The 16996-nt window shown below is 36.6% G+C and overlaps 1 protein-coding gene and 1 pseudogene across 1 annotated transcript; one reads left to right on the top strand and one right to left on the bottom strand.

The window, feature by feature from the left end:
* LOC106758544 (probable serine/threonine-protein kinase PBL2) lies at nt 1-5346 on the top strand. The gene is made up of 9 exons (XM_022778622.1): nt 1-654; nt 897-1012; nt 1242-1336; nt 1764-1912; nt 2275-2913; nt 3028-3176; nt 3501-3716; nt 4079-4228; nt 4470-5346. Exons 1-9 carry the CDS (start codon nt 468-470, stop codon nt 4791-4793), a joined length of 2025 nt encoding a protein of 674 aa, XP_022634343.1. The 5' UTR covers nt 1-467; the 3' UTR covers nt 4794-5346.
* Nucleotides 5347-5765: 419 nt separating this feature from the next.
* Nucleotides 5766-10373, bottom strand: LOC106758535 (annotated as a pseudogene).
* Between the last annotated feature and the right edge of the window lie 6623 nt (nt 10374-16996).

The raw sequence follows: 16996 nt of genomic DNA, 5'->3' as shown, positions 1-16996 counted from the left end.
ATGAAAAATACTGATTAAAATTGTGGATATAAGTCCTCTTTCTCCACGAAACATCAAAAGATTGATGAGCATTCCAATGCGATATGCACTCCTGGATTCAGTATCATTCAAAGTAAGCATTATTGGTCACTGGCATTGTTCTGATTTTGAGAGTTCATTCATATTTGTTCTCTTTCTAAATGCAAATTTTGTCCTTTGTTTCTGGCCTTTCCAACATGCCTTATTCTTGAATCTCCCCATGTTCCTTAATTACTCTTCTCTCACTATAGTTCATATTCCATTGAGTCTTCATAGCTGTCCAGTTCTTTAGCAATTGGTTGCTCTTGGATTCTAATTCTATGACATCAATTTCCATGAAAAACAGACAAAGTAACAAATTGCAGCACTGGAAACCATGTGTCTGTCTAAACTTTGAAGCAACATATTGAACTGAAAGTTGAGGAGAACTGAAACAAGAGTGTACGTAGATGATGTCTGAAGAGTCACTGAGTATTGTGGTGATCCACTATGCATCAAGAGACTTCAACACAAGGGCCATAAAAGTGGTCATGCAGGGATTTTCACTTGGTCGTGGAGACAAGCTTACACTTCTTGTAATTCTTCGCCAAGCTCATAGTCCCAGTAGGCTTCCCTTCATTGCACCTGCAAAATTGCGTGAGTGTCACATTCTTTGTTATTTCCCTTCTTCATAATTCAATTTCTTCTTGTGTATTCATTTAAGAAACAATCCATGACTTGTTACATGGGTTTGATCTTGAATTCTGATAAGTTCTTTAAGTATAGTGGCTACCCCTTTTCTTATTACTAACTTTTTTCTTCACATAGTTTGGTCTTGAGAGGTAATTCATTTAGGTGTTTCTCATAAATTTCTTATGTATTGGCTTTCTTGTCTTCAGTTGGATTATTTGAGACTGATCACAAAATTGTTGAGGAAGAAGTTGCTAAGAAGAAAGAAGAGCTTCTTAATAATGCAAGCTTAAGGGAGATTTCTGAGCTGTGTGAAGCAGACAGGGTTAGTTTATAACTTGTCTTTATAACAGCAATCCATGTAGCTGATAAAATCCATCATCATATTGTATATGAATTATGGAATAGGTTCCCTGAAAATGATGTCATGGTCAATTTTTTATATCACAAAGGAAATTCGGTATAAATTCTACTAGATTTGTTCTTTAATAATTTGGTTGTCTAGACAAAGATATGTTGTCTAATAGAATCCATTTATGAACGAAACTACTCAGATCCAATTCCGGGTAGAAGTTCTGCAGGGTAAATTACCAGAGGTTGCTGTAAATGCTGCCATCCGTCTGGAGGCAACATCAGTGATAATTGATAGGTTAGTCATATTAATTCAATTTTCAATTTTCAATTTTTTATTTTCAATTTTCTTTATATCAAAATCCAAGAATATGGAGGAGAAAGGCCTCTTGTTCTTACCCTTCTTACATAAATAAAAATAAAACTTACCACAAAAGGAGTTCATGGTTGTATGTGAAAGTATTTGTCGAGAGAAACTATCCAGCTCTTAATCATCTTGTTACTTTCAGAAGGGAAGTGTTTCTTGTGTTCCATAATTTGTAAAGGCTATTTATTTTATGCTGCTGAGATCATAAGCATTGAAATAGAAAGCTCAAATTTTTGTATAATTGTCTTTGTGGCATAAATGTGATCATGCTTTATTGCTTCATACAAATTGTAATATGTCACAAAACATAAAAGCATGTTCAAGCTTCCTTGCTTTGTTTGAATTGGTTGATGTGCAGACAGATGAAGAAATATAAAAAGGAATTCAAGCAGAGTCTCTTTTGTTCTTTGCTAATAATGAAACGTGACAACTCTGTGCAACACTTGAGAGGGCCAAGGGAAACACATCTGTGTGATGGAAGCAATGGAAATGCAAGATGTGTTAGATGTAAGGAACTTAATCTATATAGTTTATCTTAGTATCCTTGATTTCCAATTTGTGAATTAATTTTGTTCTACTAGTAGTCATCATCACTGAACCATATTTTAATAAAATCATGATATATATAGAACATGAGAGTTAAAGCATCCAGTCATAATATACATTTATCAATTCCAACTTTCCAAATCAATTATCACTGCAATTTTTTCAAAAGGAGTTTCTTCGCTTTTTTTTTTCTCAAATCTGCAATTTTCCAAATCTTCAAGACGGATACTCATTTATGTAGTTGAAAAGTTACAAACATATTTCAATTCATTTAAGGAGAATTCAAGGATATTGAAAAGTTGATGAAATGGTGTGTGAAGCAGGTCCTATATCTAAATCTCCCCGAAGAGTACGGCAAGTGACAAATTCCTGCTCCAATACCAGCTCTTCATTTCCTACTCTTGCAAAGGGTGGTTGCCCCCAACCCCAATTTTATTCTCAAATAAAACAAATCCCTGAAAATAGAGTAGAAGACATGGAAAGAGGGTATTGCCTACTATCCATTACTGATACTCAAAAAACTAATCATACTGAAGAGTATTACATAGAAACACCAGCAGAACATAGCAACAACCCTGAAGCATATCAAATAGTTGAACAATTCAAAAATTCTGTTTGCTCAGTATGCAAGAACAGAAGACCAAAATTTGAAGTGATGAAAGAATTCACATATGCAGAGCTGCATGAAGCTACACAAGGTTTTTCACCAAAAAACTATTTGTCCGAAGGAGGATTTGGTTCTGTCTACAAAGGAAGGCTGCAAGGAGGACTAAGGATTGCTGTTAAGCAACATAAATGTGCAAGCCTCCAAGGAGAGAAGGAATTCAAATCTGAGGTCAATGCACTCAGCAGAGCTATACATGAGAATGTGGTCATGCTGCGTGGATCTTGTTCAGAAGGAAATAACCGGCTTCTTGTGTATGAATTTATTTGCAATGGCTCTCTTGACCAACATTTATCACGTAAGACAACATTGATTTTAGAAATAGATACTACTATATGGAGAATGAAAATGAATAAATCTTTTGATATGATTATTTAAAATTGAAATGCTAACTAAGACTACAATAATGCAGAACACTCACGTAGGCCACTTACTTGGAAAGAAAGGATCAAAGTAGCTATTGGAGCTGCAAGAGGCTTGTTGTACTTGCATCAGAACAATATAATACACCGAGATATGAGGCCTAGCAACATCCTTGTTACACATGATTATGAAGCAATGGTAATAAACCATATAGCTTTGGAGAATAGTAATCGCATTTGAAAATACCTTAGACTCGCCAACTTTAAGCATATATATGCTATTCAAACTTAGAGAACTTGTATTGATGATTCACATTTCTTGTATAGAATGCTATTGTGAAACTTCTTCGTGAGAAACTTAGTTATGAACCAAGTTTTATGACTAGTATATGTGAGCATCACCTATAACGAACTTGGAAAATATGATAAATGGCCAAGCTATATTTTGATCCTTCCATAAATTGTTTAATATATTTATTGCTTCTGCAACATTGAGTAACTGAAACTTTTACACATTTATCAGCTTGGAGATTTTGGTCTGGCTAGAACTGAACAAATGGACTCCTTATACTCCACAGATGTTGTTGGAACTATAGGGTATTTGGCACCAGAATATGCAGAGTCAGGAAAACTGTCAACCAAGACAGATGTGTATGCTTTCGGTGTGGTTCTTCTTCAGCTAATAACTGGAATGAGGACTGCAGACAAACGTCTTGGGGAAAAAAGTCTTGTGGGATGGGTAACAATTTAAGTAAAACAGTACTTTAAAATTTTAATAAATATACCCTATTTTACACATATGAGTTTTCTTTTATGATAAAACTAGGTAAGCTTATTGTTACAAATAATAAAAGCAGTATTTCTGATTCCCAAGACATTTGGCAAACCTTGTTAAATCCTGTCTTCGTATGTGTGCATGTCTATTATATTCTTCTTTAGAACTTAGTTGCTATTGCTGACTATAATACGAGAATTGATGATTTCAAACTCTCAAGGTACAATAAATTTTTCCATGCCATGTTACAATTTGACTTGGCATTTCCTTACATCATTCCAATGTACAAGTTCCTTTCAATCATTAACCCGCTTGCTTTCTTTCAGGCTAGGCCACTACTCAAAGAAAGGAACTATCCAGATCTAATTGATGAAAGGATGTTGGATAATCACGATTGCCATCAGCTTTTCTGGATGATTCGTCTGGCAGAAAAATGCCTCAGCAGGGATTCTCAGAGGCGATTATCAATGGATACAGTAAGTCTAAACCAGTGAGTTTCTCTAAGGATACGATGTTATTGGATACTATTGACACTTTGAATACTCTTGGAGACATTTTATAATTCTTCTATTGTTCCTTTTTAAACATTTATGCCGACATAGATCAAAATATCTTACAAAAAGAAAGAAGGAAATTTTAAAATAAAGTCTTATAATTAGAGGAGAGATTATGTCAAGTGTATTCTCTGTACCGACTTGTATATATATGTGGCTGCAGGTGGTGAATGCCTTAACTCATATACTGGAAGGCAACACATGCAGTGTTGTTCTAAGAGATTGCTCTCCAGCACAATCAGATTCATCATATGACATGTCAGACTTGCTTATCTCAGATACCTCTCAGGAGATAGTATGTGAAGATACAAGCAACTATGCAGGATATGCTTCTATGTGCTTCAGACCACCACCATCTCCTCCACTAGGAAGCACTTCCTCAAGTACATCAAGCGTGTTCACAGGGCTGAGTGAATCTCCTATAGATGATTTGTCCAATAATAAGAATAAGGGTAAAAGGGCAAATGAACAAGGTGGGATACTCTAAAATCATTATGGTCTTGTTTGAGTTGTTCTTAACATAATAATAAGATAGGCTATCCATTGTATAAGTAAAATTAAAAGTATCCTCTTTTCAGTATAAATGATGTCTTGTTGCTTAATTCCTTATAGAAATTTTGTTTCCTGCTCTCAGATATATTTTGTATCAAGGGAAATGTTGAATTTTAACATTCTGACAAGATTCTCAGCTATATAAAGCCAACAATTCTAATTGATTAAAAGAAACTTGCTCGTATTGTCAAATGCTCGATTCTCAAAAAGTAGGAAGTGAAAGAAGGTTTTCCAAAACTCAAATTATGAGCTTGGCCACAAGAAAGAGGGAAACTAACCACACTCATTACCAATATAATCGTTATTTAGCTTCCTTAGCCTGCACGATGATATCCAGAAAAAAAAAAAAATTACAAAGACATTGTAAAGCTTTATATTGAGGAAAGGTTTACATACAAACATATTACACCCTTAAATAATAGCTATACAGAATGAGTGCCGTTATAAATTGGAAATCTAACAAAATACATGTAAACTGTACTCCAGAAAATTGGTTAGGGTAGACCCCAACGTGAGGAATCAAATATACAGAAGAAAAAAAAAAATACCCCTTGGCAAATGATCATTGAACACGAAAAACCACAGCATAATTGTCCATAATTTTTTCCAATATCACAAAACATGTGACTTCAATTTAAATAACGATTTAAATGATTAAAAATTCTTTTGATTTTAACGTGATATTTAACTAAATATAAGCATCGTTATTCAACTTCAAAAGTGAATATCGAAAATTGAAATTCTTGAGCGTAAAACAGAACACTAAAAGGACAATGAGTTGATGCATGATGAAACTGATCTAATAGATATTAGAATATTTGCACTAAATTTCAAAGATTGTGGAGAACTGGAACCTGACGACAATTTAGGCACATGAGAATTGGTGCATTGCTAATTTCAAACTTGTGTTTCGTCTTATATGTTTACTCGTTCTCTGTCAACCATTATGTATTTAATGTGTGCAATCTTTTGCCAGTCTTCACCTTCTTGTTTCTTGCAGCGCTGTTTGATCAACGGGCAGCCTTCAACTCTGAGTTTTGAAATGGATTTGGGTAGACCCTCCTCTGGCAAGCATTGGAGTATAGGACACTTATAAAGAAACAATTTCTCAAGAGAGAACAGGTGACAGAGACCCTTATAATCCAGTTTCTTAAGATTCGGACAATCATATATCTCTAGATTAGTAACAGAGAGTGGGAGCAATCCTTCACTTGGAAAACAGTCCTCATCCACTTTGCCAATAGACAAGGATTTTAGGGTAGGGTTGGTTCCCCAAAGACCCTTTAGTGAGACAATAAGTTTGGAGCAATTGAAGAGACACATTTCATCTAGATTTGATGGCAAACATCCCTCAGAAACCTCCACATCTGGACAATCATTTACATACAGAAGATTAAGAGATGGAAGGAGCACAGACATGCTTTAGGCAATGATTTCAATTTCTCCAATCCTATAATATAAAAGCTCTCTAGCTGCTGGGCAAATAATCCTTCATTGGGAAAATATTCAAATCTAGAGCACTTTCCAATGCGCAGAATCTTCAAATGGTTTAGAGGGTGCCCCTGTGTTATCATCTGTAGGTTTGGACACTCTGATAACTCAAGCTCGAGTTTTGGAAAGAAATCTAGAGGAAAGTTCGTCGGAGAGTCACAACCACCACCGATATGCAATTTTTCAAGGAAACCAAAGCAATGGTTGATAGGAATATTCATATTCGAACAAGAAAAAGTGGTGAAGGATTCAAGAGAAGTATGCGATATGATAAGGCCAAGCCTTTCAAGTAATGATGCCTCCATGTTGTCACCTCCAATCTGGAGCCTTTTCAATGTAGTTGGATTATAATCAATTTGCAGCTTTCCACAGTCTTGCAGTTGTAATTCACAAATTTCTAGGGTCCAGGGAGCAAGAGTCACAAGTTGTTTGCAGTCCTCAATAATTAGTTTCCTTAAATGAGAAAGTTGTTTTGGAAAGTGTCCTTTCAGCTTGGGACAATTTGTCACAGAAAGACTTTGAAGACTTGGAAAATCACCCGTTCTACATTGCCATTCTTCCCATTCCTTCATATCAGCAAAGCTCAACGTTTGCAGGGATGCAAATGCAGAACAAGTATTTCTGTAAAAATCAGCATCTATCGTCCGTATCCAATCATGCCCACTAATTGTCATGTGCCTAAGAAATGTCAAGAATTCGAGGGAGGGCAACAACAGACAATGATTGATCAAGCTTAAGGACACTAGATTCGATATGAATTATCAGATAACCAATGTGGAAATTGTATGCCACCATAGTCACTGATTGACAACTCCTCCAAATGTCTGGAAGGCTGCAAATTCTAAAGTATTTCTCTTTCTTTCATGAAATTCACAAGGTTCTGCTCCAAATCCCAGTGCAAATCTAACCATACCAGACATGTTTTACTCTTCAAATCTGCCGCCAATGCATCCACGGGATTCACAGTATTCTGCAGATCCTTAATTAATAGATCTCCATGAAGACTGAGTTATCCTAACTGGCTCACTACTTTTGCCAACATTGAAAGGACTCCTGAATATTTCAAGATTCTTTAGTTTTCCTATATGCATTACAGGGCAGCTCATGAAAGGACTCAGACTGTTTTTCATAAGTTCAAGACAACACGAATTGGTTAGTTTATGCAAATTACAGAGCAGCTCCTTCAAATTCACACAACTGTTCAGCTTCAATGTCTATAAATTACATAGTGAACACATTGTGTCGGGCAGCTTTTGAATTCCAGTATTTGAAAGGTCTAAAAACCGGAGATGTATAAGATCGCCTATAGTTTCAGGCACCTTTTAAGGTTAACACAACCACAAAAAGATAAAACGTGTAAGTAGACAGGAGAAAAATAACTTATTTGTATTATGATATAATTAATTATACTATATTATACTTAAAAAAATTGATCTACTTTTATTAAAAGTTTACTTTTTAGAAACTGAACTTATAATAGTTTAGATTGTAAAAACTGTATCTATTTTTTTCTTTTTTCTAATTTTCATCTGTTTCGTCTTTCCAATAAAACATTATTTAATGATAAATATAAATAAAACAAACCATTCATGTAAAAAATTATTAATGAATTTTTTAATAATTTTTTTTATCACAAATTTTTATATTTTTTTTCAATAAACATATATTATTTTTTAAATAATAATATTTTAACTAATAAAAGTAAAATATATATTTTTAAATTTAATTTTATTAAATGATTAAATAATAGAAATTATAAAAGAAAAAATATTATATTAAAAAAAAATAATACTTTAAATGTATTATATTCTTTAACATATTATTAAATATGTAAAAATATGTTAAATTTTTTTTTATGATATTAAACTGTGTGTAAGCGCACACACTAAAATAATTATTTATTTTAAAAATCAATTTACTTTAAAATAAATATCAATATTATTATTTTTAAATTATAGTGTTTTACATACTAAAACTAAAATAGATTTTTTAACGTTAAATTTTATTAGATGACAATATAATGAAATATCATAAAAAGAAAATAATAATGTAACAAACATAATTAATGTTATAGAAATATCAAATCAGTTAACAAACGTTTATTAAGAATAAATTTTCTAGTATAATCTTTTATTATATTATAATAATTAATAAATGTTAGTTTAATTTTAACATAATAAAATATAAATAATAAATAATTGATTAATAAAACAATTTTATGAGACAACAAAATAAATAAAAATAAAAATTATTTAAAAAAAAAGTAACTAGATAAAAAGATAAAATAAATTATATACACATATAAAACAAAAAATATAAATAAAAAATTTAAAAAATAAATATAAAAGTAAAATAATATTCATGACAAAATAAATATAAATAAAACAATGAAAAATAAATAAAATAATTAATCTTTTTGTAATAAACTTTTATAATTACATTTGTATGTGTTTGTGGCAGTTCAAGAAAGTAGAAAAGTTTGAAGAAAAATGCTTAATAAAAATTAGGATAGTGTTAAAATTAGTATAATTCAGTTTAAAATTAGTATAATTAGTAGTTCAATTCAATTTATATTGTAGTTTAGTACAATTTAGTACAGTTTAGTCCAGTGCAATTTGATAAAACAAAAAACAATTCAGTTCGGTTTGTCTGAACTGTTTTACAGTTCAGTTCATTTTAGAAAAATTAGTTTTTAGTTTAGTACAAATTTTAGTAGTACAATGTAGTTCAGTTCTATTTTCCCACCCCTACGTGTAAGCACTTCAACTTAAATATTAACTCAAACGTCAAAGTCTCACAATACCAAGACCAATAAGATATCCTAGTTACAGGCAAAAATGTCAATACCCCTTTTGCATCACATAAATTCTCATACTCATTACATGATACTCCATAGTCATCAATAACAAATGAAAAGTGATGTGTTTCCTTCAGTGTTCTCTTTGCTCTATCAATTCCAAACCTGAAACAAATGTCACCGGAAACATATTTTGCTAAATCATTAAGAAGGTCATGCATGACAAAACATGATTTGAAGTCTTCATTGGATTGTTGAAAGAAGCACCTTGATAATAGAACATTGAAGTAATGTTCGCCAACTTATTCTTGAGGCTTACTGATAGGAATAAGAAGAGATGGAGAGTTTATGAAAGAAGAAAGAGGAATAACTAGCTTTAACGACCTAACTGTTTATAACAGTTAGGGAAGAGCGGGAAACGTAGTTGTATAAATAGATGTTCGTTAGTAAAAATGGGGGGGGGGGGGACTTTTGGAGAGATTATTGTTGACAGGTATTAACCTGTGAAGAAGGTTATGCCTCTGCACCTTTATTGTACAGAGCATTCTTTCTGTGAATAATATTCAAATTCGTTTTTTTTCTTTGCGTGTTACTATATGAAGTGAGTTCTTGATCAGGTTTCTTTATCATAAACCTATCAATTGGTTTGACCTGCCGCATCCCAATTAGAGAGGGGAAAAATCGCGCAAGATGGAGGATAGAGTGGTGGCAGTTGAAGGACAATTGGAAGCAATGGAAACTGTGATAGCGGAGAAGAAGGCTGACACGATGGCTCTGCGACATGAAATGGGAGCCTTGAGGCAGAATTACGAGGGGATGCGCCAGGATGTTAGGGGACCATAATCACCACATAAACGATCATCATCGGATGGAAGTAAATCGTCGGTGAATGAGAACGAGGGGAGGCGCGACGAAGAAAGGGGAAGAAGAGGAGAAGGGAGTCAAGAAAGACCGTCTATCTAGAGAACACAGGTTAAGCTACTCGTGTTTGAAGGAGGCGAACCATGGAACTGGATTAGTAGGGCGGAAAAATTCTTCGAAGTTCAGAAAGTGGCCAACGAAGAAAAATTGCACTTGGCCTTCATCAGCATCAAGGGGTACGCAGGGTATTGGTTTCAGTTTTTGAGGGAGAAAACCAACAACCATTCTTGGGATGCGTTGAAGAGAGCTTTGGGGATTAGGTTCGGAGGGGATGCGAGGATCGATATATGAGAGGTTAGCGACCATTAGGCAGGCGGGATCGATGAACGGTTGCATTCAGGATTTCGAAGTTCTGGTGGGGCAGACGACCAAGATTCCGGAAGAACAAATTCTGGCCTACTTCATGGCGGGACTTCAGGAGGAGGTTGGCGACCATGTGAGGCTGCATGATCCGTAAGACTTGATGTTGGCCATGCGAGTCGCGAGAGATGTGGAGAAGCTATGTAATCACTCGAAGACTGGTGGAGGATCGGCGTCCAATAATCAAAGTTCTTGGGGGAGAACGGAAAGGGTGGTCACTTGAGTGGAAACTAGTCGCGATACACAGGGCCGAGGAGGAGTCACAGAGAGTGTTGGGTCATTAAAGAAGGAGGCGACCTAGGGAGGCGGAGTCGCGAGAATCAATGGCGACGGGTGAGAGAGAAATACTCGCAACTTACCTAACTCGGAGTTCGTAAAGAGGAGAGAGGAGGGTGTTTCCGATGCAGAGGGTCGTTCAGTCCCGACCATCAATGCCCTGAGAGGGGATTAAGAATGTTGATCATGGTGGAAGAAGAGGAGGAGGAATGGGGCGCAGTGGGAACCAAGTTGAATCTCACTCAGATGGAACTATCGACGTTTTCCGCTGGTGGCTTGACCTCTCCCAAGACAATGAAGTTGCGGGGGCGAATAGGAAACCGATAGTTGCTAATCCTCATTGACAGTGGCGCAAGCCACAATTTCATCAATCAAAGGTTGGCAGAGGAAATGGGGGTGGTTGTGGTAGATATGTCTCCGTATCTAGTAAGTTTGGGGAACGACCAGAAGAAGAAGGCAAGTGGTTGTTGCCAAAGGGTGGTAATAGAGTTAGGGGAGACAGAAATTGCTAAAAGGTTCTATTTGTTCGAACTAGGAGGAGTAGATGTGATCCTCGGTGTGGAATGGTTGGAAAAATTGGGAGAGGTAACGCTGGACTGGAGCAAACTAACCGTGGTGTACTAGCAGGGAGGAAGAAAGATAGCAGTGAAGGGAGACCCCACGTTGGAAATGAAGATAGTGGAACCCAGGGCCTTATTGCAAATGGATGAAGTAGAGGCTTGGCTGCTGGTGTGGGAGTTGGGCTCGCTGGAGACAGAGGGGAATGTCCAAGATTACCAGGGCTTAACAGAGGAGCAAGGCCGGGAGATGGAGCAACTATCGGTCCAGTATGGCGGGGTGTTTACTGAACATGCTGGGCTACCTTCTAACCGAGGAATGGTGCACCATATACCACTTAAGGAGGGGGTTGATCTCGTTAACGTGAGACCCTACCGGTACCCCCACGTGATGAAGGAAGAGATAGAGCAACAAGTAGCAGAGATGCTCAGAATAGGGGTTATTAGACCAAGTCACAACCCTTACTCGAGCCTCGCCATCTTAGTGAAGAAAAAGGATGGTAGTTGGCGATTTTGCATCGACTCTAGAGCGTTGAACCAAGCCATAGTGCCAAATAAGTTTCAATACTGGTAATTGAGGAGTTATTAGATGAGTTGAGAGGGGTCTGCTACTTCTCCAAGGTTAACTTAAAGGTGGGTTACCACCAGATCCGCATGTGGGAGAAAGACATAGAGAAGACCGTGTTTAGAACTCATCAAGGCCACTACGAGTTTCTGGTGATGCCCTTTGGCCTCTCCAACGCACCGACCACTTTTCAAAGCGCTATGAACAACCTTTTCTAGCCCTACATAAGGAAGTTTGTTTTGGTATTTTTTGACGACATATTGATTTATAGCCAATGATGAAGAGACCACCTCGAGCATGTTAGGAGTGTCCTCTCAACGCTGGAGCAAAATCAATGGGTGGCCAATAGGGCGAACTCAAATCAAGTATCTTGGACATGTTATATCAAAAAGAGGAGTAAAGATGGATTTTGAGAAGGTGACCGCAGTGCTAGATTGGGAAAGGCCAAAGACAGTGAAAGGGCTAAGGGGATTTTTGGGGATGACAGGTTACTATAGAAGGTTTGTTAAGGACTATGGCAATATTGCGAAACCCTTGACAGAGCTATTGAAGAAAAGAGGGTTCTTTTGGAATGAGAAAGCAGAGGAGGCCTGGCAGGCATTGAGAAAGGCCATTACCTCAGCCCCAATGATATCTCTACCAGATTTCCAGCAACCTTTTCACATAGCATGTGATGCTTCTGGACTAGGGGTGGGTGCAGTTCTAATGCAGGGAAAGAGACCGATTGCCTTCTTTAGTAAGGCCTTGTCTGAAGGAATGTTGAGCAAGTCCATCTATGAAAAAGAATTGATGGCTTTGGTGTTGGCCATACAACATTGGAGGCCCTACTTATTAGGGCAGAAATTTATAGTCCACACCGATCAAAAGAGCCTCTGGTACTTGTTAGAACAACATATAACTACTTAAAATCAGCAAAATTGGATTGCTTAGTTGTTGGGGTATGATTTTGAGATAGTTTATAAAGAAGGGACTACGAATTAGGCAGCCAATGCACTATCAAGGAGGAATGAGGGGGATAATGAGGAAGAGAAAGAACTGTGTGTGGTGGCCAGTACCTACTAGTAGGACTTTGAGGAAATCGTGAAAGAAGTAGAGGATGATGAAACTTTAAAAAAGGTGATAAAAGATATTAGAAGAGACTGATAACAGTTTAAAATACCGTTATCTGTTATGTGATTTTGATACTAAAAGTACCTTTTTCCACTTAGAAACTTGCTTGAAATCATGCTTTTCTATTAAGTTTTGTGAATAAGAGAGTTGAGGTTGAACTTAATGATTTTATGACTAAATTCCCTTGTTTTAGCAAGAATTGAGATGATTTGGAAGAAGAGTTGAAGTACTAAGGAGTTAGAACTCAAAAAGCAAGCAAGAGTGTAGAAAAAGAGAAAAGAATGCAATGCTAAAAAATTCTGCGAAGCTTGGGCGCCCCCAGGGGGGCTAGAGCGCTAGAAAGTACCGTTCGACGCCTGGACGCCCCTTTTGGGCGCTAGAGCGTCAGGCCTCGAGGCTTGGGTGCCCATTTTGGAGGCTCAAGCCCTACATGACATCCGTCCACCGCCCAGGCGCCCTGAGTGGGGTGCTTGAGCATCGTACGTCGTGGATTATGCTTAGATTATGCTCTGTTTTAACTCTATTGGACTGGGCCCTGTTTCTACTTTGTTCTAACTCTATTTAAAGGATCTAGGCACTCTAGGCTTTGTATCTTTGGCTGAACAGAGTAAAGAACATACTCTCTCACCCTCTAAAGGTAGATTTGGATGCGGGAGCTTCAATTCCCAAATTCTAGGGTTTTGCTATCTCATTCTTCTTCATTGTTCATATAGTTTCTATCTCATTCTTCTTCATTGTTCATATAGTTTCTCCATGTCTATGGGGAACTAAACTCTATTTGTTGTTGGGGGATGATGTAACCTTGTGAACACTCATGTATTTGAATTGATTCTTAGTAATATTTGCTTTTTCATTAATTGTTAGAGTAATTCATTTGTTTCAACGCTTGCTATGTTTAACTCATTCATTAGCATGATTTATGAATTGCATGAGTGTCAGGAGGTTCCTTTCAATTTAGGTTCTTGTTGAATTACTCTTAAGAGTAATATTTTTCAAGGATAAGGATATGAGTCTTGGTCGTCTTTAAGTTGTTAATCTTTACAATTAATCACTACAAATGCTAGGAATTCCATGAACTAGGATTAAGGACGAGCTTATTCACCGAGGGATTGGGTTTAGGTAATTTAGTGAGTGACATTAACATTAATGCATAAAGAAGAATTATTACATGTATGAGAGGGAACTTGGTGAAACTTAACCCCAACAACATACTCGCTTCATATTAATCAACATCTGTTCATTATTTTGCTACTCTGCTATTGATCCAATTGCATTCATATTTAATTTTATGTCTTTGCATCAAAAACCAATGATCTCATTTTTCTTTAAGTCTTAATTAATTGAGTTATCACATGCTTGTCTAGTGCCGAGAGTCCTCTAGGATACAATACTTGGTCTTACCATTTTATATTACGTGTGCGATTCGGTACACTTGTCGATCCATCAACAGGTCTTGGATTCTGTTCTCGGAGACCATAGATTTTTCTCAACAGAGACCCGAATACTCACCCTGCTTACACCATTGAATAGGAGAGGTTGCACTACAAGGGAAGGATGGTGTTGTTAGCACGACCTTCGTGGGTTTCCAAGCTAATAGTTGAGTTTAATGTGACGCAGACTAGGGGCCACTCAGGGGTGTACAGGACATATCGGAGGGTAGCGCAATCATTGTATTGGATTTGTATGAAGAAAGACGTGACCGAATTCGTGGCCAAATGTCTTGTTTGCCAGCAACACAAATATCTGTCCTCATCTCCTATGGATTGCTGCAACCACTTCCCATTTTGAATGTTGTGTGGGAGGAGTTAAGCATAAACTTTATAGTGTGGTTACCCAAATTGGTGCATCGTTGAAGAGCAATCTTGCAGAAATAATTGGTAACCACAAAACACATATTATCTCCAATAACGGTAACCATTCTCGACCTTATCTTGTAGTACTAGGTTGGCTAGGTTAGGTTTTCCTCGCTTCAATGGGATGGGGTGAAACAATGGTTAATTAATAATGATTGAAAATACCGTTATTTCATACTTAATTTTGATACTAAAAACACATTTTTTGATTTAGAAACTTGTTTGAAATCATAGAATTGCTTAAGTTGTGTGAATAAGAGAGTTGAAGGTGAATTTAATGATTTTATGCTAGATTTCCTTGTTTTTAACAGGAATTGAGATGATTTGGAAGAAGAGTTGAAGTACTAAGGAGTTAGAACTCATGAAGGACTGGAAAAGCATTAGAAAGGAGGATTGCAGCAACGCTTAGCGCCATTTCAGGGGCCCTCAGCGCCAAAATTCACAGTCTCACCCCTGGCTGCCCTTCTTCTGAAGTCGTCAGCACATGAAGCTTCAGCCTCATACCTGGGCGCCCCTTTTGGGGCACTGAGCGCCACTTCTTCGAGTCGCACCTTGCCTGTTTGCCTTTTGAGCTGACCCTGAGTGTCATATGATTTGGCACGCCGTCCGGGCGTCCTAAGTGGGGCGCTAAGCACTGGCTATGGGCTTGGGCTGTGTTTCTGTTATTATTTTGAACTATTTAAGGATTTAGACGTCCTATGCATTGTATCTTTTGACAAAAGAGACGCAGAAACACATATTTTCACCTAGAGCTATACAAATGGGTCATAACCCGCAGGCCAACCCGACTCACAATGGGTTTGGGCCGGGTTAGGTTTGAAAAAATTGTATTTTGTTTTATGCAGGTCAGATTTCAACCCGACTCATTTAAACTCAATTGATGCGAGTTGAACCCGTGGTGGGCCGGATTGGCCCACCAACCCTCCTAACTAATTTTATTTTGTTGAAATTTAATTTTAATACTATTAAAAAATATTTATTATTTTTTTTGCTTCAAAAAATTATTTAAGTTTCCTATTTTAAAAATTAATTAAACACCCATGTTGAGAGTGAATTTGGATTTGGATTTGGATGTGGGAGCTTCTATCTTCAACTTTTAGGGTTTTATCTTTCATTCTTTTCCATTATTCATCTAGTTTCATCATACCAATGGTGAACTAAAGTCTATTTGTTGTTAGGATGATGTAAACCTTTGTGAACTCTCATGTATTTGAATTTATTCTTAATTACATATGCGTCTTTCATTAATTGTTAGGGTAATTCTTCTTTGCTCAATGTTTGCTTTGTTTAACTCATTCATAGCATAATGTATGAATTGCATGAGTATCGAAGGGTATCTTACAATTCAGGTTTTGGGGAATTGCTCCCAAAAGCAGTATGGCTCAAAAGTGAGGATATGTGTTTTGGTTGTCTTAAGCTACTAATCGTAATGCAAAATTAATTATTAGGAATGCAAGAAGTTGTAACCTAGTAATTAAGGACATGCTTTCTTCGCTGAGAAGTTGGGTTTTAAGTACTTTAGATAATGACATTGACATTAATGAAGAAGTAGAATTCGTATATACATGAGAGTAAACTAGGTAATATTTAACCCCAACAACATATTCATCTCATGATACTAAATTCATCCATTCATCTTTGTGCTTTAGCTCAGTTGATCAAATTACATGCATATTTACTTTTCTATATTTGCATTCTAGAGTCTGATTTCAAGTCTTATTTAATCAAGAAATCACATGATTGCTAGGCCGTGAGTCTCTTGGGAAACGATAGTTGGTCTTACCATGTTTATTACTTGATATGATTCAGTACACTTGATGGAGTCTTAACATTAATTCAACATGTGAAATTTTCTTCTCAGTTGATGGCACACAGGACGATTACAAGGTCCGCTTGGCAATCTTCCATTTCGAAGGAAAAGCTCTGCAATGGCACAGCGCATATATCAAGAATATAGGGTTATTCAATCTTCCTTCTTGGGAGTCTTACACTGAGATCTTGAATGATAGATTTGGGGAGGTTTGTGAGGATCCTATGGTTGATTTGATGAGGTTGCGTCAAAAAATATTTGTCCAAAATTACCATGACGGCTTTGATTGAATAGTGTCGCAAGTGGAGCTCTCGGAGGCCAATCAATTAAGTTGCTTTCTGGGCGGGTTGAAGAAAGATGTCCAGATGATGGTTCGTATGTTTCAACCCACTTTCGTA

The sequence above is a fragment of the Vigna radiata genome, chromosome 1 (assembly GCF_000741045.1).
Source record: "Vigna radiata var. radiata cultivar VC1973A chromosome 1, Vradiata_ver6, whole genome shotgun sequence".
Taxonomy (NCBI): domain Eukaryota; kingdom Viridiplantae; phylum Streptophyta; class Magnoliopsida; order Fabales; family Fabaceae; genus Vigna; species Vigna radiata.
This window is presented reverse-complemented; position numbering and strand designations above follow the sequence as displayed.